This window comes from Felis catus, chromosome D2 (genome assembly GCF_018350175.1).
Source record: "Felis catus isolate Fca126 chromosome D2, F.catus_Fca126_mat1.0, whole genome shotgun sequence".
NCBI classification, from domain to species: Eukaryota; Metazoa; Chordata; class Mammalia; order Carnivora; family Felidae; genus Felis; species Felis catus.
Genome location: NC_058378.1, coordinates 13,343,771 through 13,370,120, shown reverse-complemented (window position 1 = coordinate 13,370,120; position 26,350 = coordinate 13,343,771). Strand labels below are relative to the sequence as shown.

Genomic DNA, 26,350 nt, shown 5'->3' with positions numbered 1-26,350 from the left:
TGTTTCTCTGCATCCTTGCCAACATCTGTTGTTGCCTGAGTTGTTGATTTTAGCCATTCTGACAGGTGTGAGGTGGTATCACATTGTTGTTTTAGTTTGTATTTCCCTGATGATGAGTGATGTTGAGCATTTTTCCATGTGTCTGTTAGCCATCTGGATGTCTTCTTTGGAGAATTGTCTATTCGTGTCTTTTGCCCATTTCTTCACTGGATTGTTTTTTGGGTGTTGAGTTCTTTATAGGTTTTGGATACTAACCCTTTATCTGATATGTCATTTGCAAATATCTTCTTCCATTCCATTGGTTGCCTTTTAGTTTAGCTGATTGTTTCCTTCACTGTGCAGAAGCTTTTTATTTTGATGAGGTCCCTCTAGTTCATTTTTGCTTTTGTTGCCCTTGCTTCCAGAAACGTGTTGAGTAAGAAGATGCTGTGGCCAAGATCAAAGGGGGTTTTGCCTGCTTTCTCTTCTAGGATTTTGATGGCTTCCTGTCTTATATTTAGGTCTTCCATCCTTTTTGAGTTTATTTTTGTGTATAATGTAAGAAAGTGGTCCAGGTTCATCTTCTGCATGTTGCTGACCAGTTTTCCCAGCACCATTTGCTAAAGAGACTGTCTTTGTTCCATTAGTTATTCTTTCTTGCTTTATCAAAGATTAGTTGGCCTTATGTTTGTGGGTCCATTTCTGGGTTCTCTATTCTGTTCCATTGATCTGAGTGTCTGTTCTTGTGCCAGCACCATACTGTCGTGATGATTACAGCTTTGTAATACATCTTAAAGTCTGGGATTGTGATGCCTCCAGCTTTGGATTTCTTTGGCTATTCAGGGTCTTTTCTGGTTCCGTACAAATTTTAGGATTGTTTTTTCTACTTCTGTGAAGAATGCTGGTGTTATTTTGATAGGGATTGCATTGAATATGAAGATTGCTTTGGGTAGTATCAACATTTTAACAACATTCTTCTAATTCAGGATCATGGAATATTTTTCCTGTTTTTGTGTGTGTGTCTTCAATTTTTTTCATAAGCTTTCTATAGTTTTCAGTGTATAGATTTTTCACATCTCTGGTTAGGTGTATTCCTAGATATTTTATGGTTTTTGACACAATTGTAAATGGGATTGATTCCTTGATTTCTCTTTCTGTTGCTTCATTATTGGTGTATAAGAATGCAACCGATTTCTGTGCATTGATTTTATGTCCTGGGACTTTGCTGAATTCATGGAACAGTTCTAGCAGTTTTTTGCTGGAATCTTTTGGGTTTTCCATATAGCGTATCATGTCATATGCGAAGAGTGAAAGTTTGACCTGCTCATGGCCGATTTGGACGCCTTTTATTCCTTTGTGTTGCCTGATTGATGAGGCTAAGACTTCAATACTATGTTGAATAACAGTGGCGAGAGTGGACATCCATGTAGTGTTCCTGACCTTAGGGAGAAAGCTCTGTTTTCCCCATTGAGGATGATATTAGTGGTGAGTCTTTCATATATGGCTTTTATGATCTTGAGATATGATCCTTCTATCCCTGCTTTATTGAGGGTTTTTATCAAGAAAGGATGCTGTATTTTGTCAAATGCTTTCTCTGAATCTATTGAGAGGGTCATGTGGTTCTTGTCCTTTCTTTTATTAACGTGATGTGTCGGATTGATTGTTTTGTGGATATTGAATCAGCCCTGTATCCCAGGTATAAATCCCACTTGGTTGTGGTGAATAATTCTTTTAATGTATTGTTGGATCCGGTTGGCTAGTATCTTGTTGAGGATTTTTGCATCCCTGTTCATCAGAGATATTGGTCTATAGTTCTCCTTTTTAGTGGGGTCTCTGGTTTTGGAATCAAGGTAATTCTGGCCTTGTAGAATGAGTTTGGAAGTTTTCCTTCCATTTCTATTTTTTGGAACAACTTGAAAAGAATAGGTGCTAACTCTTCTTTAAATGTTTGGTAGAATTCCCCTGGAAAGCCATCCAGCCCTGGACTCTTGTTTTTGGGGAGATTTTTTTTTTTTTAATGTTTTATTTTTGAGACAGAGAGAGACAGAGCATGAACGGGGGAGGGGCAGAGAGAGAGGGAGACACAGAATCGGAAACAGGCTCCAGGCTCTGAGCCATCAGCCCAGAGCCTGACGCGGGGCTCGAACTCCCGGACCGCGAGATCGTGACCTGGCTGAAGTCGGACGCCTAACCGACTGCGCCACCCAGGCGCCCCAGTTGGGGAGATTTTTTTATTACTAATTCATTTTCTTTACTGGATATGGATCTGCTCAAATTTTCTATTTCTTCCTATTTCAGTTTTGGTAGCTTATATGTTTCTAGGAATTTGTCCATTTCTTCCAGATTGCCCATTTTATTGGTGTATAATTGCTCATAATATTCTCTTATTATTGTTTGTATTTTTGTGTTGGTTGTGATCTCTCCTCTTTGATTCTTGGTTTTATTTATTTGGGTTCTTTCCTTTTTCTTTTTGATCAAACTGGCTAGGGGTTTATCAGTTTTGTTAATTCTTTCAAAGAACTAGCTCCTGGTTTCATTGATCTGTTTTAATGTTGTTTTGGTTTCGATAGCAGTGATTTATGCTCTAATCTTTGTTATTTCCTATCTCCTGCTGGTTTTGGGTTTTATTTGCTGTTCTTTTTCCAGCTCTTTAAGGTGTAAGGTTAGATTGTGTATTTGAGATCTTCCTTCTTTAAGAAGACCTGGATTGCTATATACTTCCCTATTATGACCCAGAGGTTTTGGGCTGTGGTGTTATTGTTTTCATTGACTTCCATGTACTTTTTTTTTTTTTTAATGTTTATTTAATTTTGTGAGAGAACACGAGCAGGGGAGGGCAGGGAGAGAGAGAGACACAGAATCCGAAGCAGGCTTCAGGCAAGCTGTCCTCACACAGCCCATTGTGGGGCTTGAACCCATGAACTGTGAGATCATGACCTGAGCCGAAGTTGGACGCTCAACCAACTGAGCCACCCAGGCACCCCTACTTCCATGTACTTTTTAAAGTTCCTCTTTAACTTTTTTGCTAGCCCATTCATTCTTTAGTAGGATGTTATTCAGTCTCCAAGTATTTGTTATCTTTCCAAATTTTTTCTTGTGGCTTATTTCAAGTTTATAGCATTATGGTCTCAAAATATGCACATTACGATCTCGATCTTTTTGTACTTGTTGAGGGCTGATTTGTGTCCCAGTATGTGTGTCTTCTGGAGAATATTCCATGTCCACTCAAGAAGAATGTGTATTCTGCTGCTTTAGGATGAAATGTTCTGAATATATCTGTTAAGTCCATCTGTCATTTAAAACCATTATTTCCTTGTTGATTTTCTGTTTAGATGATCTCTCCATTGTTGTAAGTGAGGTGTTGAAGTCCCCTACTATTATGGTATTATCAACGAGTTTGTTTATGCTTGTGATTAATTGATTTGTATATTTGGGTGCCCTCATGTTTGGAGCATAAATGTTTATAAATTGTTAGATCTTCTTGGTGGAACACCCTTTAATTATGATATAATGACCTTCTTCATCTCTTGTTACAGTCTTTATTTTAAAATCTAGATTGTGTGGGGCGCCTGGGTGGCTCAGTCGGTTGAGCATCTGACTTTGGCTCAGGTCATGATCTCACAGCTTGTGAGTTCGAGCCCCATGTTGGGCTCTGTGCTGACAGCTGAGAGCCTGGAGCCTGTTTCAGATTCTTTGTCTCCCTTTCTCTGACCCTCCCCTGTTCATGCTCTGTCTCTCTCTGTCTCAAAAATAAATAAACATTAAAAAATTTAAAATCTAGATTGTGTGTTATAAGTATGGCTACTCTGGCTTTCTTTTGGCAACCATTAGCATGGTAGATGGTTCTCCATATCCTCCTTACTTTCAATCTGAAGGTGTCTTTAGGTCTAAAATGGGTCTCTTGTAAACAGCATATAGTTGGATCTTGTTTTCTTATCCGTTATGTTACCCTATGTCTTTTGATTGGAGCGTTTAGTCTATTGATGTTTAGAGTGAGTATTGAAAGATATGAATTAATTGCCATTATGTTGCCTATAGAGTTGGAGTTTCTGGTGGTATTCTCTGGTCCTTTCAAGTCTTTGTTGCTTTTGGTCTGTTTGTTGTTTGTCTTTTCTCACCACAGAGAGTCCCCCTTAAAATTTCTTGCAGGGCTGGTTTAGTGGTCACAAACTCCTTTAGTTTTTGTTTGAGAAACTTTTTATTTCTCCTCCTATTTTGAATGACAGCCTTGCTGGATAAAGAATTCTTGGCTGCATGTTTTTCTGGTTCAGCACATTGAATATATCCTGCCACTGCTTTCTGGCCTGCCAAGTTTCTGTGGATAGGTCTGCTGTGAACATGATATGTCTTCCCTTTTAAGTAAAGGACTTTTTTCCCCTTGCTGCTTTCATGATTCTTCCTTGCCTGAGTATTTTGTGAATTTGAGTATGACATGCCTTGTTGATGGTCGGTTTTTGTTGGATCTAATGGGAGTCCCCTGTGCTTCCTGGATTTTGATGTCTGCGTCTTTCCCCAGTTTAGGAAATTTTTCCACTATGATTTGCTCATGTAAACCTTCTACCCCTTTTTCTCTCTCTCCATCTTCTGGGACCCCTATGATTCAGATGTTATTCCTTTTTAATAAGTTACTGAATTCTCTAATTTTTATATCGTGCTCTTTTGCCTTGGTCTCCCTCCTTTTTTCTGCTACATTATTCTCCATAAATTTGTCCTCTATATCACTGATTGGCGGCTGCTCTGTTTCATCCATCCTTGCTTCTGTGGCATCCATTTGAGATTGCAGCTCAGTTATAGCATTTTTTATTTCATCCTGACTAGCTTTTATTTCTTTTATCACCGCAGAAAGTGATTCTAATCTATTTTCAACCCCAGCCAGTATTATCATTGTGATTTTAAATTCTGGTTCACACATCTTGCTTATATCTGTTTTATCTGTTGATTAAGTCCCTGGCTGTCATTTCTTCCTGTTTTTTTCTTTTGGGGTGGATTCCTTTGATTCTTCATTTTGAAGAAAGAAAAGGAAAAAAGTAAAAAAATAAACAAAAATTAAAAAATTAAAAACACACAAAAAATCAAAGGATGCTAGATCCTAGGTGTGTTTTGGTCTGGTTGTTGAAAGAAGCTTGATAGATTAGACAAAAAGGGAAGGGAAAGAAAAGAAAAAAAAAAAAAAGGAAAACATTTGAAAATTTGAAAAAAAGAATAAAATAAAATAAACTGAATGTAAAATAGAATTTTAAAAATTTACAAAAAAGTAAAAATTTAAGAATCATTTTTATAAAAACAAAAAATAAAAATTAAATTTTTTCTTTCTGTATTGAAGAATAAGAAAAAATAATTGAACAGATGGACCAGCAAACAGAATGAAATACGATTGAAATTACATGCAGTTTCCCCTAGAAGTCAAACTATGAAGTACTTTATAGTCTGTAAACTAAGCAGGCAGAGAGACTGATGTTCTATAGAGCGCGATTGGCGCAGTTGGCCAAGGCTTGGTGTAACGGCTCCATTCTCCACTAGATGGTGCTGCTTAATTTACTGGGGTGTATCGTTGTGGCGTGAGTAGGCATGTATGTGCACGCGCCCGAGGGGTGAAAATGGCGTCACCCAGCTAGCCAGGCTCTAGTATCAGAACTCTGTGCTCTCCATGACCGGCAATCAAGTGCCCCTCCATTGTCTCCAGCTTCCATCCTCTCCCTGCTTCTGCATTGTCTGTGACCAAGCCATCAGGCTGCCAGACAGCACCTCCCTCCTGAATTTTGTCTCAGATGGGGCTGTGTTTCCCATCCCCTCACTTTCTGAGGGACTGTGGCCTTGACCTGCTCAGACCCTCTGGGGAAGGGTCTCACGGAACAGTGGCTGGGTGCCCGCCTGCCCCAGAAAAAGTTCGCACGATTGTATAGCCTCAGTGTGTCAGAGATTATGGTAAATCACAACACACATCTGGTGCCAGGCTTCACCCCTGATGTCCTTGTTCCAACACCAGCGAATGTGGTTGATCTCTGGGGTCTATTGGGACCTCTGCCGGTGGGGAGGCCACACAGCTTGTACCAAATGTCCTCCCTGCAGGGGAACCGCCTCTCCCCATGTGGTTGAAGGACCCCTGAAACCTCACGCTCTGCTCCTGTGGATTCGCCCTTCCCACCAGAGCACCACCAGGTATCAAGCTGTGGAGTTTCAGACTCTGCACTCCCTATTTATAGTCTTAATGGAATTTAAACACTCTTCTTTCTCCTTTCTCCCTTTTTTGTTCAGTCCTTTGCAGCTGTTTCTGCTCTTCCTCTTTCTCTCTAGCTGCTTTCAGGGGTGGGGGGGTGCTTTTCCCATACTCTCCCCCCGTCTCCGTCCTCTCTCCAGAAGCAAAAACAGCTCCCTTCCTTCCACGGCTTCCCTCTCCCCCAGTTCACCTCTCCATGCCACGTACCTGCTAAGTTCTGTGGTTCAGGTTGTGCAGATTGTTGTGTTAATCCTCAAATCAGTTTTCCAGGTGTGCAAGATGGTTTGGTATTGATCTGGCTGCATTTCAGGGACGAGAGACAAAAAACTTCCATGCTGTTATGCCATCTTGGGCCCCTCCATTTTTTTTTTTTTCAATTGTAAGTGAACTGCATATGTTTTTTAGATATTCTCAAGTTACAGATTACAAAAGCAAAAGACTACTTCCCAGTGGCATTGGCATATTCCTGGATCAAGACTGCCTAGGGTGGTGCTAAAAACAACCTACTTCACGATTTCAAAGAACTTGAGGCATTTTAGGCTAATCTTATAGTTGTATGAGTCCAGCTCCCAAAGTATTGAAACTGAGTTTGTTTCAGCTATAAGCCATTGTCAATAGTAGGAGGCCCTAAACACCTGCCCTCTCTGCGAGTAATTTTGTAAAGATTGACACTGAATAGATCAGATTAGCAGTATTGCTTAATGGAGCTGGAAGATTCTCTGTATTTCTCATTATCACCCAAAGTCCATTATTTACATTAGAGCTCACTCTGGGTGTTGTACATTTTATGTGTTTTGACAAATGCACAAATCCACCATTATAATATCACATAGAGTAGTTTCACTGGCTCAAAATTCCCTGTGCTCTGCCTATTCATCTCTTCCTCCTCCCTAAACACTGATAATTTTTCCTGTCTCCATAGTTTTGCCTTTTCTGGAAAGTCCTATAGTTGGAATGGTACAGTATGAAGCCTTTTCAGATTGCCTTTTTTTTCACTTAGTAACATGCATTTAAATTTCCTCCGTGTCTTTTCATGGCTTGATAGCTCATTTCTTTTTAATGCTAAATAACACTGCATTGTCTGGAGATAGCACAGTTTGTCCATGCTTCCAAGTTATGGCAATTATGAGCAAAGCTGCTGTAAATATCTGGGCGTTAACTTTTGTGTGGGTAGAACTCGTTTGGGTAAATACGAAGCAATATGATTGCTGGTTCATTGGAGTCATTATTTTTAATTCTTGTGATTTTAGTGAAGGCTCTGATTGCAGTTGGTTTTTCATGTGTCTTGATGTCCAGGAAGAGAATGAACTGCTCATGCTGGCCAGAATATTTGGTTTGTATAACAGTTTTGTTTATCATTGTAAACTAATAGACCTATATTCTAGCATCTGCTTCAGTCTTTTGCACATTTGAATTTGGTAGACTGAAGCTAATAGGGCCTTCTCACCCATGGCATGTAGAAGGCAGAAGCCTGGATCTTACAATGTGGGGACTGACTGATGCCGTGGTCCTGCCCAGCTGCCACTTCTGTCCGTTTTCCCATCTGTACTGATTTCTGTACTTGCTAGTCTGTCGTTAATGGACTGGATAGGAACTTGGCAAACAGTAGGTATGCTTCACCAGACTTACAGCTGATCACAGTTGCATGAGGGCCTTGCGCTTTCCACCTGTGTTAGCTTGAGAAGCGACTTGTTCCTTGCAGTGTGAAAGAATGGCCTTGTGTGGTGCATCCTTCCTAGTGATGTCCACCAGCTCCATTCATTCTGACAACTTTTATGATGAATAACATTTGTTGTATTTATTTCTTCTGTCAAGGGCTTTGTTTGACAAAAAGTGGGTTAAGACACAAAAGAATTGTGTCTGGCCCTTTTTTGCTGTGTTATTTTGGCAAGTGGGACATAATAAGAAAAATATATTTGGTCTCTGCCTCTGGTTCCTGACATAAAACTCCTCCCCCAAACCCATGTAATTTCCTGTGTGGTAGGGGATGCTAGGAGCATCTTTTGTTAAACTTAAAAATAAAACCTGCCTGTTATTTTACCAGCAAGAGATGGGCTTATTTAGGAATAAAATAAACCCCCTGCCTGGCTGGCTCAGTTGGTATGGCATGCAACTCTTGGTCTGAAGGTTGTGAGTTCCAGCCCCATGTTGGCTATAAGCGATCACTTTAAACAAAAACATGTCTGTTTAAAAAAGGAAAAAGATGGGCTTATTTAGGAATAAAAGAGAATTGTAGTCCAGAACAAATAAGCTGTGGCAAAATCCATGGGCAAGTCCAAGGGAATAAAGGAGAGGCATGCTTTTTTTTAAGGAGGAAAGGAGTAAGTTGGGAAGTCTGTTATAAACTAAGTCCACTGGGGGTACCTGGGTGGCTCAATTGGTTCAGCATCTGACTTCAGCTCAGGTCATAATCTCAGTTTGTGAGTTCAAGCCCCACGTCAGGCTCTGTGCTGACAGCTCGAAGCCTGGAGCCTGCTTCAGATTCTATATCTCCCTCTCTATCTGCCCCTCCCTAGCTCACACTCTGTCTCTCTGTCTCTCAAAAGTAAATAAACATTAAAAAAAATAATAAACTAAGTCCATTGGAGGAAACTGAGAGTGTGAAGTATGGTGGCTACTCATTGTCTGAGCTGTTGCCCAGGGGATAAAGAAAATGTCTCTTCTTCTGGCTGGAATAATAGAGGAGGATCTGGGTGCAAGGTCAAGTCCATGTAAAGTCCGTTTCCGCTCTTCCTGTCTGCAGTTGACTACCAATGATGGTAGAGCGTGAGTGCTCCCCCTGTGAAACCTCCTGACTATGTTTTAGTAAAATTTCACATGTTCTAACATTTGGTCTTCCACCCCTGTTCCCAACACCAAGAGCTTCTAAAGAAGGAATCTCCAGAGTGATGAGCGTCTTTTTGTATGATAATGAATGACTGGTGACTGGGGTCCCCTAAGTAGCTATGGGGTGAGGGCTGGTTGCCAGAAAGACACCTTAATTAGAAGCTTGGAACTTTCACCACCACCCCCCCACCCCCCACCCCCGCATCCCTCACCTCCATCCTCTGGAGAGGGAAGGGGGGCTGGAGATGAATAGTCAATCATGCCCACATGATGGAGTCTCCGTGAACATCCCTAAACTGGGGGGTTTGGAGGGTTTCTAGTCTGGTGAGAGGGTGGTGTACCTCAAACTGTAGGGATAGACACCTGCACTCAAGACCCTTCTGGATCTCGCCCTGTGTACCTCTTCATGTAGCTGTTCATCTGTTCTCTGTTTTATCTTGTATAATAAACCGGTAAACGTAACGGTTTCCTGGAGTTCTGTGAGCAGTTCTAGCAAATTGTCAGACGCGAGTAACGGATGTGGAAACCCCTGATTTTATAACTGGTTGCTGAGAAGTCCGGGCGACAACCTGGGACTTAGGACTGGTGTCTGAAGTGGGGTCATTATTAGGGGACTGAGCCCTTCATCCAAGGGGTCTGCGCTGATCCAGGCAGTTAGTGTCAGCTTTGAGTTAAGTTGTAGGACACCCAGTTTGTCTGCCAAGAATTGGAGAATTGTGTGGTGAGGAAAAACCCACACATCTGCCTTCAGAAGTGCTGTGAGATTAGAGGAAGAACGTTTCTCTTTAGCCAGTGACGTATTTCCCCACAGCTTCCGTTTCTTATCTTTAAAATGGAGATCCTATCTCTCCATGCTGCTTAAATAGGGGTTCTCAGGAGAAGCAGGATAAAGTTGAAGCTCTTTACCGTGTTGTACGAAGGTTTTTACCTTGGGGCTGAGCCTCTCTTCACCCCTGCTAGTCTTTTTCTCCTGCTATGACTGTTGCCCCCACCCCTGGGCCCCACTTCCAGCTGTAGCTTGATTTTTTTTTTTTTTTTTTTTTGAGGTCTCTAAATAGGTCCTGAACTCTCCACTCTGCCTTGGGCTCGCATATTTTCCCTTCAAGGTTTGCCTCCTGTTAGTACTTCTTTCTGCGTGTCTTTCCTACCCACCGGCCCTATTATCTGTCTTCTTATCTATGCTTCCATATCACCTGTACTTTCTTTTATTCCAAGATTTATTCCTTTATATAATGGCTGCTGGTTTTCACATCTGTCCCTGTTAGAAATCTTGGAGATGTTTTACGGTAAGAAACTGTTGGTTATTGGTTATTTTGCTATCCTATTTGTTTTTCCTCTTTATTATTTCTTGCCTTCTACTTTTCTGTAGGTTTAATTTGCTTGTTTTTCTCCCCTCAGCATTTGAGATAGATGATTATTTTCGATCTTCTATCGAACCTATACATTTAAGTCCGTAAGTTTCTCTCAAAATGCCACTTACAGATACAATCCCCAGATTTCAATGTGTAGTATTTTTATCATTCTGTTCAAAATATATATTTTTTTAATTTTTAATGTATATTTTCTGAGAGACAGAGCATGAGTGGGGGAAGGGCAGAGAGAGAGGGAGACACAGAAACTGAAGCAGGTTCCAGGCTCTGAGCTGTCAGCACAGAGCCTGATGTGGGGCTTGAAACCACGAGCTGTGAGATCCTGACCTGAGCCAAAGTCGGCCGCTCAACCAACTGAGCCACCCAGGCGCCCCTGTTCAAAATATTTCCTAATTTAGGGGTGCCTGGGTGGCTCAGTCGGTTAAGCGTCTGACCCTTGATTTCAGCTCAGGTCATGATCTCATGGTTCTTGAGATGGAGCCCCATGTCAGGCTCTACGTTGACAGCACGGAGCCTGTTTGGGATTCTCTCTCCTTTTTTCCCTGCCCCTCCCCCCACTTTTTTTTTTTACATTGTTTAAGGGTATGGTTCAGTAGCATTAGGTACATTCGTATTGTTGTGCAGCCATCATCGTCATCCATCTCTAGAACATTTTTTATCTTCCAAAACTGAAATCTCATACTCATTAAATGGTAATGTCTCATCCTCCTCTCTCACCAGTCCCAGGCAACCACCGTTCTACTGTTTCTTAGGAATTTGACTTTGGTGTTCACCCTTTCTGACTGGTGTATCTCCCTCAGCATAATGTCTGCAAGGTTCATCCATGTCGTGGCATGTGGCAGAATTTCCTTCCTTTTTTAAGGCCGAATAATATTCCATTGCATGCATATACCACGTCAAAAAGAATAAAATACTTAGGAATTAAATAGGGAGGTGAAAAACTTACACAATGAAAACTATAAAACATTGCTGGAAGAAATTAAACACAAGTAAATGGACGTCACATGTTCCTGGGTTGGAAGAGTTAATATTGTTAAAACGTCTAGTACTACCCAAAGCAATCTACAGATTCTGTTTGATCCCCATAAAAATCCCAGTGATCATTTCTGCTGACTCTTGTAATTAGAACATTTAGTCATTTTTTGTTTCATTTATTTGTTGATAATTTGGATTAATATTTACCATCTTACTATTTGCTTTCTATTTGTCTTGCCTGTGCTCTGTCCTTTTTTCCCTCCTTTTCCCCCTTTTACTGGATTATTTTTAAAGCTCTGTTTTTCCTTTCTATTAATTTGGTACTCATGCATTTTTTATTGAGTAATTATCATAGAGATAAAAACATGCATCTTTGACTTACAAAAGTCTAATTAGTAATTTCACTTCTTCCTGTGGACTCATGCAAAGACCTTGGAATACTCGAGTACTAATTCTGTTTGCCCACTTCTAATGCATATGCTGGATATTTTAATCTTTGTGCCTATTAAACACAAAGAGCTGATATTATTTATATTTTTACTTAATTTAGAGTTATCCATATATTTACTCTTTTCTTTTTGTTCCCCTCTGTATCTTCACATTTTCATCTGGGATAATTTTCTTTTAATATTTTTAACATTTATTTTTGAGAGAGAGGGAGAGCGTGCGCATGCGTGAGCAGGGGAGGGACAGAGAGAGGGAGACACAGAACACGGAATCTGAAGCAGGCTCCAGGCTCTGAGCTGTCAGCACAGAGCCTAATATGGGGCTCAAACTCACAAACCGCAAGATCATGACCTGAGCTGAAGTCTCACACTTAACTCAGCCACCCAGGCACCCCTGGGATAAATTTCTTTACCCTTAAGATCACCCCTATTAATTTTTCTTTGTTGAAAAATTTTTTTAATTTTTAAATTATAACACGCTTATAAAATATTTTGACCATTAAATTTTTTTTTAATGTTTATTTTATTTTTTAAGAGAGAGAGAAAGGGACAGAATGTGAGCAGGGGAGGTGCACAGAGAGGGGGAGACATGGAATCTGAAGCAGGCTCCAGGCTCCAAGCCATCAGTGCAGAGCCCAACATGGGGCTAGGACTCACAGACCAGGAGGTCATGACTTGAGCTGAAGTCAGGCGCTTAACTGACTGAGCTACCCAGGTGCCCCTTGACCGTTTTTTGTTAAAACATTTTTTTTATGTTTATTTATTTTGCGAGGGAGAGAGAGCTTGCGTGTCCCGTCGGGGAGGGGGAGGGAGAGAGGCAGAGACAGAGAATCCGAAGCAGGCTCCGCACTGTTAGCTCGGAGCCCGATGTGAGCCTCGAACTCACAAACTGTGAGATTGCGACCTGAGCCAAAGTCGGGCGCTTAACCAACTGACCCACCCAGGCGTCCCTTTATTAAAAACGTTTGATTGTTGTAAAATATATGTAACGAATCTTTCCATTTTAACCTATTTTTGAATAGACTTTATTTTGTTTCTGCACTATCAGCACAGAGCCTGAAATGGGGCTTGATCTCACTAACCGGAGATGAAATCAGGAGTCAGACACTCAAGCAACTGAGCCACGCAGGCGCCCCTGGACTTTATTTTTTAGAGTAGTTTTAAGCTCACAGCAAAACTGAATAGCAGGCAGGGAGATTTTCTCCTGTCCCACCCCCACCCCCCACCCCACCCAGTTATCAGTGTCTCCCACCAGAGTGTGCATTGGTTGCAATTGGTTAACCTGTCTTGATACATCATTATTACTCAAAGTCCATTGAAGTTCACTCTTGATGTTGTATGTTCTATTGGTTTGGAAAAATTCATAATGACACATACCATACAGAGTAGGTTCACGGCCTTAAAAATCTTCTGTGCTCCATCTATCCCATCTCCTCCTTCCCCCTGTTTTAACCTGTTGAAATATTTAATTGTGGTAAAATATACATAAAATTTACCATCTTAGCCATTTTTAAGTTTTATAATTACATAAGGTATCTAGAATAGTCACTATTTAAGTAGAACCATACAATGTTTGTCCTCTCGGGACGGCTTATTTCATTTAACATGATGTCTTCGAAGTTTATCCAGGTAGCATGTGTGGGAACTTCATTCCTTTTTATGGCTGAGTATTCCTTGGTATGTGTATCACATTTGTTTTTTTTTTTTTTTAATTTTTTTTTTTCGACTTTTATTTATTTTTGAGACAGAGAGAGACAGAGCATGAACGGGGGAGGGGCAGAGAGAGAGGGAGACACAGAATCAGAAACAGGCTCCAGGCTCTGAGCCATCAGCCCAGAGCCCGACGCGGGGCTCGAACTCCCGGACCGCGAGATCGTGACCTGGCTGAAGTCAGACGCTTAACCGACTGCGCCACCCAGGCGCCCCGGTATGTGTATCACATTTGATCTGTCCATCTGTTGATGGATATTTGGGTTATTTTACCGTTTGGCTGTTGCGAATACTGCAGTGAACATTGGCATATAAGTATCTGAGTCTGTTTAACGCTTTTGGTTATATAGCTATAAGTAGAATCAGTGGGTCGTATTTAGCTCTTTCAGGAACCACCAAACTGTTTCCACAGTGACAACACCATTTTATGTTTCCGCCAGCAATGTTGGAGGGTTCCCGCTTTTTCACATCCTTGCCAGCACTTGTTACTTTCCATTATTATTATTATTTTTATTTTTATTTTCCATTATTCTGATTATAGCCGTACTACTAGGTATGATGTGGTATCTCCTTGTGGTTTTGATTTGCATTTCCATAATGATTAATGACACTGAGCATCTTTTTATACGTTTTTGGGCCATTTGTATATCTTCTTTGGAGAAATGTCTAAGTCCTTTGCCCATTTTTCAGTTGGGTTGTCTTTTTTTTTTTTTTTTTTTTTTTTTTTTTAAGTTTTAATTCCTGTTAGTTAACACATAGTGTTGTATTGCTCTCAGGTGTACAATTTCGTACATCACCCAGTGCTCCTCTGCTATTTCACCCATTTCCCCCTCCCACTTTCCCTCTGTAACTATCAGTTCTCTATAGTTAAGGGTCTGTTTCTTGATCTATTTCTTTTTTCCCTTTGCTTATTTGTTTTGTTTCTTAAATTCCATGAAATCATATGGTATTTGTCTTTCTCTGACTTATTTTGCTTAGCGTTACACTCTCTAGCTCCAGCCATACCATTGCAAATGGCAAGATTTCATTCTTTTTTATGGTTGAATAATACTCCATCGTGTATATATACCACATCTTTATCCCTTCATCAGTCAATGGACAATTGGTCTGCTTCCATATCTTGGCTATCATAAAGAATGCTGCTATAAACATAGGGATGTATGTATCTCTTTGAATAGTGTTTTTGTATTCTTTGGGTAAATACCCAGTAGCGTGATTGCTGGGTAGTTCTATTTAAAACTTTTTGAGGAACCTCCATACTGTCTTCCACATAGCCGTACCAATTTGCATTCCCACCAACAGTGCAAGAGGTTTCCTTTTTCTCTACATCCTTACCAACATCTGTTGTTTTTTTGTGTTTTTAAAAAATTTTTATGTTTATTTTTGAGAGAGAGAGCACAAGCGGGGAAGAGGCAGAGGGAGACACAGAATCCAAAGCAGGCTCCAGGCTCTGAGCTGTCAGCACAGAGCCTGACGTGGGGCCTGAACTCTCAAACCTAGAGATCATGACCTGAGCTGAAGTTGGCCGCTTAACCGACCGAGCCACCCAGGCGCACCTTTTGTGTTTTTTATTTTAACCTTTTTGACAGGTGTGAGACATGCAGATGGCCCACAGACACATGAAGAGATGTTCCTCATCACTTACCACCAGAGAAATGCAAACCAAAACTACAATCAGTTGGCTTGTCTTTTTGTTATCAAATTTTAGGTGTTGTTTTATATTCTAGATATTAAGCCCATATCAGATGAGTTATTTGTAAATATTTTCTCCCATTCTGTAGGTTGTCTTTTCACATTCTTGATCATGTCCTTTGCAAATAAGTGTTTAATTTTTGTGAGGTCCAATTTATCTATATTTCTTTTGTCGCTTGTGCTTTGGTATTCTAAGAATCCATTGCCAAATCCATGGTCATGAAGAGTTATCTCTAAGCTTTCTTCCAAGTGTTATATGAGTTTAGCCCTTATATTAGCGATCTATGTGGGTCCTATGATGTGAGGTAGGGGTCCACATTTTTTCTTTGGTATGAGGATATCTAGCTGCCTCAGCACGATTTGTTGAAGAGATTGTCCTTTCCCCATTGACTAGGCATTTTTGTAAAAAATCAGTTGACCATTTATGGGTTCACTTCTGGTCTTGAAATTCGATTCCATTGGTCTGTATGTCATCTATCCTTATGCCAGCACATTGTTTTGATTATGGTAGCTTCGTAGTAAGTTTGAAACTGGAAAGTGTGTCCTCTGACTTTGTACTTCAAGATTGTTTTGGCTATTCAGGGCCCCTTGTGCACTTTCACTTTTTGAGGGATCTTTTCACCAATTGCAGTGCTCCAGATCACCAGTTACTTTCTTTCAGTGTTTTGAATCATTCGTCTTCTGGCTTTTACTGTCTTTACAAGGAAGTCAGCTGTTGATCTGGTTGTTTTCCTTTGATGGTAATCTGTTTCCTCTCCCCCACCCCCAGCTGTTTTAGGATTTTTCTCTTTGTCTTTGGTGTATGGCAATTGTATCCTAATGTGCTTGGGTGTGGTTTTCTTTGCATTTGTACTTTGGTGTTTTTTGAGCTTCTTGCGTCTGTGGCTTAATGGCTTTCTTTAGCTTTATAATATTATCAGTCATCATTTCTTCAAAGATTACTTCTTCCACAATCTCTCCTCTCCTTTTGGGACTTCAGTTATATATGTAGTAGACCTTTTCATTATGCCCTTAGGTCTCTTGCACTCTAGCCCTTGTTTTTCATCCCTCATCACTAGGCTTCATTCTCTATATTTTTTGTGAACTGTTTTTTAATAATGTATGATATAATATATTTTATTTTTATTTTTAACTTCTTGGGTTTATTTATTTTGAGGAAGGCAGACAGCACGAGTTGGGGAGGGACAGAGAGAAAGAGGGAGAGAGAGAACCTCAAGCAGGCTCTATGCTGCCAGTGCAGAGCCCGATGTGGGGGCTCAAACCCACAAAACTGAGATCATGACCTGAGCCCAAACCAAGAGTCAGACATTCAACCCACTGAGTCATCCAGGTGCCCCTAGGATAATCTATTTGAAAACTCCATCCATTAGATTATAATTTGAATTGTGTTTTTCAGTTCTGGAGTTTTACTTAGGATTCTAAAAAATGGAGTTTTAAACTTTTCTGCAAAATTCTCAAGCTTTTCTTGCAAATATTAAATACAGTTAAAACTCCATCATGCAGATGCCTGATTAATCTGTTTATTGTTGGCTGTTGTTTTCCTTGGTTCTCAGTCGCATAGTCTTTGTCTTTTTGTATGTCTTTGTCTTTTTCTTAGGTATTTTTTAAGTGCCAGAAATTATTATGAAAACTTATAATTTGAGCTTTACAATAGTGTTATCTTCCTCCAGAGAGGACTGAAATTTGCTCTGGCATGTAGCTAGGGTCAGTAGCAATCCCAGATCACTTTAAACGTATCTGAGAATGAGATTATTTGAAGTTGGCCGTTAATCCCTACAAGGGCTAGTTTATTTAGAGTTGATTCCTCCTTACTCTTAGAATGAAGACATTTTGAGCCCAGTACAAATCCTAGAGAGTTTCTCGGCAACTTTCACCTTCCCTGGGAGGCTGTGATTTTCAATATTGATTTCTTAGCCCCTGAAATCTGTCCAAAGGTCTGTTCAGCTTTTTAACTTCTTCTATCAGAATTATCAGATGCCTCAAGGGGAAAAGATTGCTCTGCATGCTTATTAGTTCAGCTCTTTGGGTTTCCCTCTTCTCCACATCAGCCTTGTAATTCTTCACTGCCTTAGTAGCTCTCTGGTGTTTTCAAAGAGATATTTTATATGTATACATATTTTCTTAATTGTAGTAAATGTACATGACCAAACTAACCATTTTAACCATTAGTTTTTTGTTTTTTTTTTTTTTGAGAAAGGGCATGAGTGGGAGAGAGGGACAGAGTGTGGGAGAGAGAGAATCCCAAGCAGACTCCACATTCATTGCAAAGTCTGATGTGGGGCTCAATCCCATGACCCTGGGATCATGACCTGAGCCATAACCAAGAGTCAGATGCTCAACTGACTCAGCCACCAGGCACCCCCTTTTTAACCATTTTTAAGTACAGTTCAGTGGTATTAAGTACATTCACATCATTGTGCATCCATCATTACTATTTATTTGGAGCTCTTCATTTTTTTTTTTAATCAAAAAAAATTTTTTTTTTTTTTACTCCTTGAGAGAGTGAGGGGGAGAGAGAGTGTGAGTGAGTGAAGGGTGGGGCGGGGTGGGGGATACAGAGGGATCTGAAGTGGGCTCTGCACTGATAGCAGAGAGCCCTAATGTGGGGCTCGAACTCACAAACCATGAGATCATGACCTGAGCTAAGTCTGACCCTTAACTGATTGATCCACCCAGGTGCCCCTGGAACTCTTCATTTTATATAGCCAAAATCAGGAGTCGGACGTTTAACCGACTGAGCCACCGAAGTGCTCCGATTTGTAAAATGATTTTTGAAAATAGTTTATACAGGGGTGCCTGAGTGGTTCAGTTGGTTAAGTATCCAACTTCGGCTCAGGTCATGATCTCACAGTTCATAGGTTCAAACCCCACATCGGGCTCTGTGCTGACAGCTCAGAGCCTGGACCCTGCTTTGGATTCTGTGTCTCCCTCTCTCTCTCCCCCTCCCCGACTTGTACTGTGCCTCTGTCTGTCTGTCTCCCTCTTTCAAAAAAAAAAATGAATAAACATTAAAAAAAAAAAATTAAAAGTGTGCTGTAAAAAAATAGTTTATCTAGCTTTTCTATTTTTCACCAAGAAGGCTGATCCAGAAGTGAAACTCTCTGTCTTTTGCACCTAGCACGGTGCTGTATCTGGTGTGGAAGGGAGGAGGGAAAGGAAAGAAAATGCTCTGGAAACTGTAAGGTGCTATACAAATATAAGGTGTGAGTTATACACAGCACAGTGTGATGGGTAAGAGTTGGCTTCTGGAGTTAGCATGACCTGGTTTTGAAGATGTCTGACTTCAGACAAGTTATTTTACCTATGTTGACTAAGAAGACCATTTACATATAGATTTTTTTTATTTTGTGAAAAGCAGATTACTAGACCAGGACTAAAAAAAACTTGTGTATTTGCTTGGGAACTGGTAAAAAGAAGGTAAGAAGAATCTGCTTTACAAAGCTGAAATGTCTGTTGTAAGGATACCAATGAGAAAATGCAAAGAAAGTTTCTGGCATTCAGTAAGTGTTTAGTAAATTTGTTGTTTCCTGCACTTGTAATTTTTGTCGGCTTTTGAACCAAACATGCCATTGTATCTGCTGATTTGCAGTCCCGGCTCTGAGGTTAGCTTGTCCTTTTCCAAAGATACTTTTCTCCCCCAGTAGTGTCTGTGCGATACGGTTTCTGGCGCAAACTATATTGGCTTGCAGAAAAAAGGAGTGTTAATATCTCTGTCATCCCTTATTGCTTACCTGGTTTCTCTTATTCTGCTAGGACTCTGGCTAGGAGTGGAATGGGACAATCCCGCGAGAGGAAAGCATGATGGAAGCCATGAAGGGATTGTGTATTTTAAATGCAGGTAATTTGTCATGATGAATTTGCATGGTTATTTGGGATAATATTTAAGATTTGAATAAAGGGAGGCGGAGAAGAGGAAATGTTTGGCTTTGGGGGTAGTTACAATGTAGAATTTGATGTGTTCTAAAAACAAACAATTCTATTTGTACAACTTTTTTTTTGTTAGTGTTTAATATTTATTTTGAGAGAGAGATGAAGAGAGCAGGGGAGGGGCAGAGAGGGAGAGAGAGAATCCCAAGAATCCGCACTGTCAGTGCAGAGCCTGATGTAGGGCTCGATCTCATGACCATGAGATCATGATCTGAACTGAAACCAAGAGTTGGACGCTTAACCGACTGAGCCACCCAGGCGCCCCAACAGATTTTTTTTAAGTGGATAAATATAAACATTTCTCATCGATTCATTAACAAGTGAGTCCACTAAGTGAGTAGTAAAAAAGAAAATAGCTTAGATATCTAGTAAGAAGCAGTTGATTGAACAAAATACAGAACATCCGAAGGGTAGAATGCTAGGCCACCATTAAAAAAGACTATCATGGAAAGAGTTACACCTTATATTGCATGTCTATTAATATTTTTAACTGCTGATTTCAGAGAAGCTGCATGAAGCTTTGAAAAAGATGGTGGGGTGATTTCAGACAGAATCTTTTAAATTTTTGTTTTCTTTAGGTTTCCGTTCTCAAAAAGATCTCTTAACATTAAGCTTATTTTTCCTTAAATGTGGTGCAGTGAACACAGTCCTGGCCTGGAAATCAAGAGGCCTCTAACTCTGTTCTTAACAATCTTTATGACCCCAAACAGCACTAAATTTATTAACCTCTAAAATGGGGATTGAAATTAGATAATAGCAAAATACGGCCTACCAGTCTGTATATTAGATATATAGCAAAATTAGATCTGAAATTAGATAATAGCAAAATTCCCCGGCCTACCAGTCTGTAATTTTAGAATATCAGGATAGAAGAATCAGCATGTCCTTGGAGGCCAGTTGTGATTGCAAACCTGGAATGAGGCCAGCTCAGAATCTGTCAAGAGTTCATGGAGGCGGGGGCAGGGTGGGATGCCCGGGTGACTTAGTCGTTTAAGTGTGTGACTCTGGGTTTCAGCTCAGGTCCATGATTTCATGGTTTGTGAGCTCGAGCCCTATGTTGGGCTCTGTGCTGATGATGGTGCAGAGCCTGCTTGGGATTCTCTCTCTCCCTCTCTCTGCCTCTGCCCTGCTTGTGTTCTATCTCTCAAAATAAATAAATAAACTTAAAAAAAAAAAAGAGTTCATGGAGGATATGTTTAGGGAGGTGTGGAAATAGAAATTTCTTACCCTGGCCTGTTGCTCCCTCACCCACCTGAGCCATGCCTGCATGGTCCTTCGTGGTCTTTAGGTAGAGTGATATTTGCAGTCTTAGTTACTCTGAGTATAGAAATCAAGGGTTCTATTGGTCCTGGAAGATCTAGGATTTGCTTGAAGTGCTGATAGGAGGCCTCGGTTGAAGGACATGGGCTCAGTGTTTGGATTCTTACCCTTGGAGCAGCATTTCCTGATTTCATTATGTCTTCTAGTGTAGTCATGCCTGAGCATTTGCAGACATTTCTCTTACTATAAACTACTTTTCTTTCGTTTCATTGAAATGAGCCTTTTGTTGACTTTAAAGCCCTATATGGGTAGATAATGTTAATTATGAATTCCATTTCAGGATATTTATTGGGCAGTACAAAGAGGAGCATTGGATCTGATGTGGTAGAGAACTACTTGCCTAGAGTGAAGGAATGATCTGTATAGTTGTTAATGTCTATATTGGTATAATTAGAACATGACTAATAAAGCTTATACCAATATCTTAGAATCTCTGCATCAGACAAAACAGATTATGTTACATGTTATTTGTTATTGAGCTAATTCAGATCTCGTCCTAATATGTCATATGTGCTTCTTCCCTGTCAAATTCGTTGCAGTCTTTTTTTATATTTTTTAAAAAAAATTTTTTTTTCAACGTTTATTTATTTTTGGGACAGAGAGAGACAGAGCATGAACGGGGGAGGGGCAGAGAGAGAGGGAGACACAGAATCGGAAACAGGCTCCAGGCTCTGAGCCATCAGCCCAGAGCCCGACGCGGGGCTCGAACTCCCGGACCGCGAGATCGTGACCTGGCTGAAGTCGGACGCTTAACCGACTGCGCCACCCAGGCGCCCCTTTTTTTATATTTCAAATTCTACTTGGAAAGTCATAATGACAAGTATTTTACCACAGTAAACATTTTTCTTTATGTTTAGACGTTATTTTCATGAAGCTGAAGCAATTTTAAGTTGTCAGATCACAAATTTTCTCATGATAAGCGTGTGAAATATTACGGTAAATGGCAAAATGGTAGTGTACCTGTTTTCGACAAGAAAAATGAGTCCCGGGCCATCCTATTCGAGCAGAACTCGGATCCTTCTCTCTTCAGAAGCCTGGGTTAATATCAGGGGACTGCTAGTGTTGCATATATAACAATGGGGAGAGGTGCTCTGGCACATATAGCAATATACATAGTCGAGTGAAATTGAACAGTTAGTTCTGCGAACTTGTCTGAAAGGCTCTAAACATGCCTGCAGCAAATAGGTTATGAAGATCAACAACATTTTTTGGAGTCTCCCCAGGGACCCAGCCTTTCCCAGGATGCAGCCTCTAAATCCCCAATGAGAAAAATGCTTCCTATGGAGAATTTTGTAATCTCTTGAAAACTCTTTACCTTTGAGTAAGATTGCCAGATGCGGGTAGTAAGTATACAAAATGCATGGTGAAATTCAAATCTTGTAAAAGTTTGCTGCCTTTGCATTTTAAGCAAGATGTCAGGATGTATGAAGTGGATTTTGGTGAGCTCTGGTGCGCGTCCCCAGCATCAGGTTGGTAGGATGACTGACGCTCTGCTGTTCAGAGTAAGGTCCTGCCCCTCGACGACAGATTTTTAGAAGAGACCGTGTCGTTCTCAAGGCCTGACTCATGGCACACGTCGTTCTCAGTAGATTTTCCCACGACCAGCTCGGCTCACCTTAATCTCATGAGACTCCACTGTAAAGTGGAATAACATTTGCCAGGGTCTAATCTCTCCTTTAATAATCACCTGACGGAAGAATATGGGTTTCACTTGAACCCAGGGAATAAACATTTGTACAGTTAGTTTATAGTGTCGCCATATTTTATCACATTTGATCCTTATTCTGACTCTTTGAGATTGTTATGACAGGTGTCATTAATATTTTTTACTGATGACCAAATATGGCAATGGGTTATGAGGATAGCATTTTAGTTGAGCTGATGAAATCCTGGCTGTGGATTCCTCTTCACTGGAGGCCTCTAAAAATAAGATTGTTCTGTGGGGTTTTTGCCCCACCCCAGTAGTTGGTGTGACAGTGTCAGAAGAGGATTAGGGAGTGGACCAGATCGCCTCCTAAGGCTGGGTTTTGATCATTTCACGTCACTCTGTAGTTGCAGCCTGATCTCTGATATAACCTGCAGTAAATATGGTGATCTCCTGAGCTATTACCCATAATAAATATTTGGGATACTACCAGTTAATATTAGTTTACAGGTTTCTCCTAGAATTTGTGCTATGAACCGGTCAGCAGCGCTTTCCTGGGTGCTGTTCTCCGTCTCTTGTTTCTTGGGGAGTAGAGGCATTCAGTTAAGGTGATGAACCTTGATGTTCTCTGCACCTTGTCCCTTAGATAGCAGAGTGATTTCCAGTTTTTTCTTTCAACCTAGAGAGTATACTGTAAACAGAACTGTGTGGGACAACATTCCACTGCTCAGGTTTTATTTAAAATGCCCTCTTTCCAAGCAGTTACCTAATTTTTCTGGTGAGCAAGAAATCTTGAAGTGTGACTTTTTGTGGCACCTGGCTGGTTCAGTTGGTGGAGCATGCGACTCTTGATCTCGGGTTGTGAGTTTGAGCCCCACTTTGGGTGTAGAGATTACTCAAAAATAAAATCTTAAAAAAAAAAAATGTGACTTTTCTTTGGCACCAGTGAATGGAATCTAACACCTGACATCAGAGGAAACACACTGTTTAGACTTTGTGCACAATCCTGGATAACTTACAAAATAGAATCTTGATGAACTCATCCTGTGTGTGCCATAAAGATTGTCGTAAAGATTGTTGTAAAGCATTTTGAGGTTCTTGCGATGGCATTAACGAATCCGTCTAAACTACTTCCCTGGTGTGGTGTAAAGTGTTGCAAGAATTTTTTTTAAAAAGTCACTAAATGTACTGATGGCTTGCAAAAGATGAAGAAGAGAGGAATTTCATACTTGGAAGACTCCCATAAATCAGGGCAAAATAAAAATTGCATCGCTCAGGAGCAGTCTACAAAAAGATGCTTAGCTAACCGAGTGTTTTTCCATTGGGAACATGAGTTCGCCAGGTCACTTCTCACATACAGCAATATACATAGTCGAGTGAAATTGAACAGTTAGTTCTGCGAGCTTGCCTGAAAGGCTCTAAACATGCCTGCAGCAAATAGGTTATGAAGATCAACAACATTTTTTGGAGTCTCCCCAGGGACCCAGCCTTTCCCAGGATGCAGCCTCTAAATCCCCAATGAGAAAAATGCTTCCTATGGAGAATTTTGTAATCTCTTGAGGACCCTTTACCTTTGAAGATTGCCAGATGCAGGTAATAAATATGCAAAATGCATGGTGAAATTCAAATTTAACTGGCATTCTGAATTTACCCGTTGGGGAAAATGGTACAGGTTGAGCCTCGATTACAGGGGTTTGTGGGAGTCTCCACTTCTACCAGGGCCATGATCAGGATGTCCTTTTGTTAGCATCATCTGTACTTGGTGGGCAGGAAGAGGAAGGCACTGGAACACGCTGAATGCTAATGAGTAAAACGTTTGGATCCTCCTCCTTCTGCTCCTTCCCCATATGTTTTCTCTTTGGACAGGGTTCAGAATTTTGGTGTTGGGTTGCAACATCTCCATATTAATCTAGAATCTCTGTGGAGTCTATGTAAATTATTAGTTTATTTTTGGGGATTTATTGTTACTGGTGGGCACTCATTCAACTGGCATTTTTCATTATTTGTGGGGCCGTTTTGTTTTCTGAGAAACCCTCCAGGAATGTGCCAGAGGAGACTGATCTTTGATGTTATCCTTTGATCTGTAAAGGGCACAGCATCTACTTTGCAACTACCTAATACATACCATTCCAACTCCTTTCATCTGCCTGCAGCCGTACTAAAGAGTAATAAAGACTTCTTCTTGAATGATTCATTACCACTGTTTAAAAAGTGTAGATTTTTAAGAACAAAAAGGAAAACCGTGGTATTTGTTTTGCATTGTTGTTCTATCATTTATTATAACTGTGCTAGTTTTTAAACTTGCGTGCTTATGCTTTTTCATGTATTTTGTTGTTGATGTATAGTTGACATGTAGTGTTTTGTTGGTTTTGGGTGTACAACATTGTGTTTGACGATGCTGTCAATCGTCAAGCGCTCGCCACAATAAGCGCAGTCACTGTCACCCTACAGACGCACGTATGTAGCATGTATTATTGCTACAATAGTATTGACTATATTCCCTATACTGTACTTGTCACCCCCATGACCTGTTTTTAACTGGAAGTTTGTACCTCTTCATCCCCTTCTCCTGTTACGCTTATCCCTACCTTCCTCCCCACGCTGGTAACCACCAGTTCCCTGTGTTTAGGAGTCTGTTCTTATTTTGTTTGTTCATTTGTTTTTTAGATCCCACATATAAGTGGAATCATATGGTGTTTGTCTTCCTCTGTCTGACATATTTCACTTAGCACAATCCCCTTTAGGGTGTTGTCATGAACACGTAGTGTTATTTGTGTTGTCGTGAATGGCAAGATTGCAGTCTTTTTATGGCCGAGTAAATATCCCATTGTGTATTTGTATGTCTCTCTACACCACATCTTTCTTTTGGATTCATCTATGGATGGACACTTAGGTTGCATCTGTATCTTCGCTATTTTAAATAATGCTGCAATAAACATAGGGATGCATATGGGTGTTTCAACTAGTGTTTTTTGTTTTCTTTGGGTAATTACTCAGCAGTGGAATTGCTGGATTGTATGGTATTTCCTTTTGTTTCTTTTTTTTTTTTTTTTTAAGTAGGCTTCATGCCAACTTAAAAGCCCAACATAGGGCTTCAACTCACGACTTTGAGATTAAGACCCGAGCTGAGATCAAGAGTCAGATGCTTAACAGAGCCACCCAGCAACCCCTGGTATTTCAATTTTTAGTTTTTTGAGGAACCTCCCTACTGTTTTCCTTAGTGGCTACATGAATTTACATTCACATCAACAGTGCACAGGGGTTCCCTTTTCCCCACATCCTTGCCTACACCTACTTCATGCCTTTTTGGTGGTAGCTGTTCTGACTGGTGTCTCCTTATGGTTTTGGTTTGCATTGCCTGAGGATTAGTGATGCTGAGTGTCTTCGTATGTGTCTGTTGGCCTTTGTGTGTCTTCTTTGGAAAAATGTCTATTCAAGTCCTCTACCCATCTTTTAGTTGGATTATTTGTTTTTTCTTAAGTTTGAGTGGTATGTTTTTTATGTATTTTGGATATTAACTCCTTAATGAATATGTCATTTGCAAATATCTTCTCCCATTCAGTGGGTTGCCTTCTCCTTTCTTTTTAAGACTTTGTTTTCAAGTAATCTCTGCACCCACTGTGGGGCTTGAACTCACAATTGCGAGATCAAAAATTGCATGCTTCACCAACTGAGCCATCCAGGTGCCCTGCCTTTTTATTTTGTTGATGGGTTCCTTCCTGAGCAAACGCTTCTTAGTTTGGTGTTGTCCCAATAGTTTATTTTTGCTTTTGTTTCCCTTATCTGAGGAGACATATCCAGAAAAACCTTGTTAAAGAGATTACTGCCTATGTTCCTTTTAGGAGTTTAATGGTTTCAGGCCTTACATTTAGGTCTTTAATCCATTTTGAATTTATTTTTGCACACTGTGTAAGAAAGTGGTCCTGTTTCACTCTTGGATGTAGCTGTCCAGTTTTCTCAACATCATTTATTGAAAGACTGCTCTTTCCCCATTGTATTCTTGCCTCCTATGTCATAGAGGTCCCCCTTCTGCCCCGCCCCCCCCGGGTTCTCTATTCTCTTCCACTGATTTATGTGTTCTGTGCCAATACCTTATTGTTTTTGATTACTTCAGCTTTATAGTGTAGCTTGAAATTTGGGATTGTGATACATCCACTTTGTTCTTCTTTCTCAGAATTGCTTTTGGCTATTCTGGGTCTTCTGTGCTTCCATACAAATTTTAGGATTGTTTGTTCTAGTTCTG

At 40.4% G+C, this 26,350-nt stretch overlaps 1 protein-coding gene across 4 annotated transcripts in view; it reads left to right on the top strand.

Moving 5' to 3' along the window:
- Positions 1-26,350, top strand: part of TBCE (tubulin folding cofactor E) — a 90,946-nt gene that overhangs the window by 32,183 nt on the left and 32,413 nt on the right. For 3 of the 4 annotated variants that reach the window (XM_045039917.1, XM_045039918.1, XM_045039916.1), the window contains one exon: positions 18,969-19,053. In XM_045039917.1, coding sequence (XP_044895852.1) covers positions 18,969-19,053 — 85 coding nt within the window. Of the gene's footprint in view, positions 1-7,306; positions 7,530-18,968; positions 19,054-26,350 lie in introns of those variants that run through there. The other variant, XM_045039915.1, reaches the window with a different exon arrangement.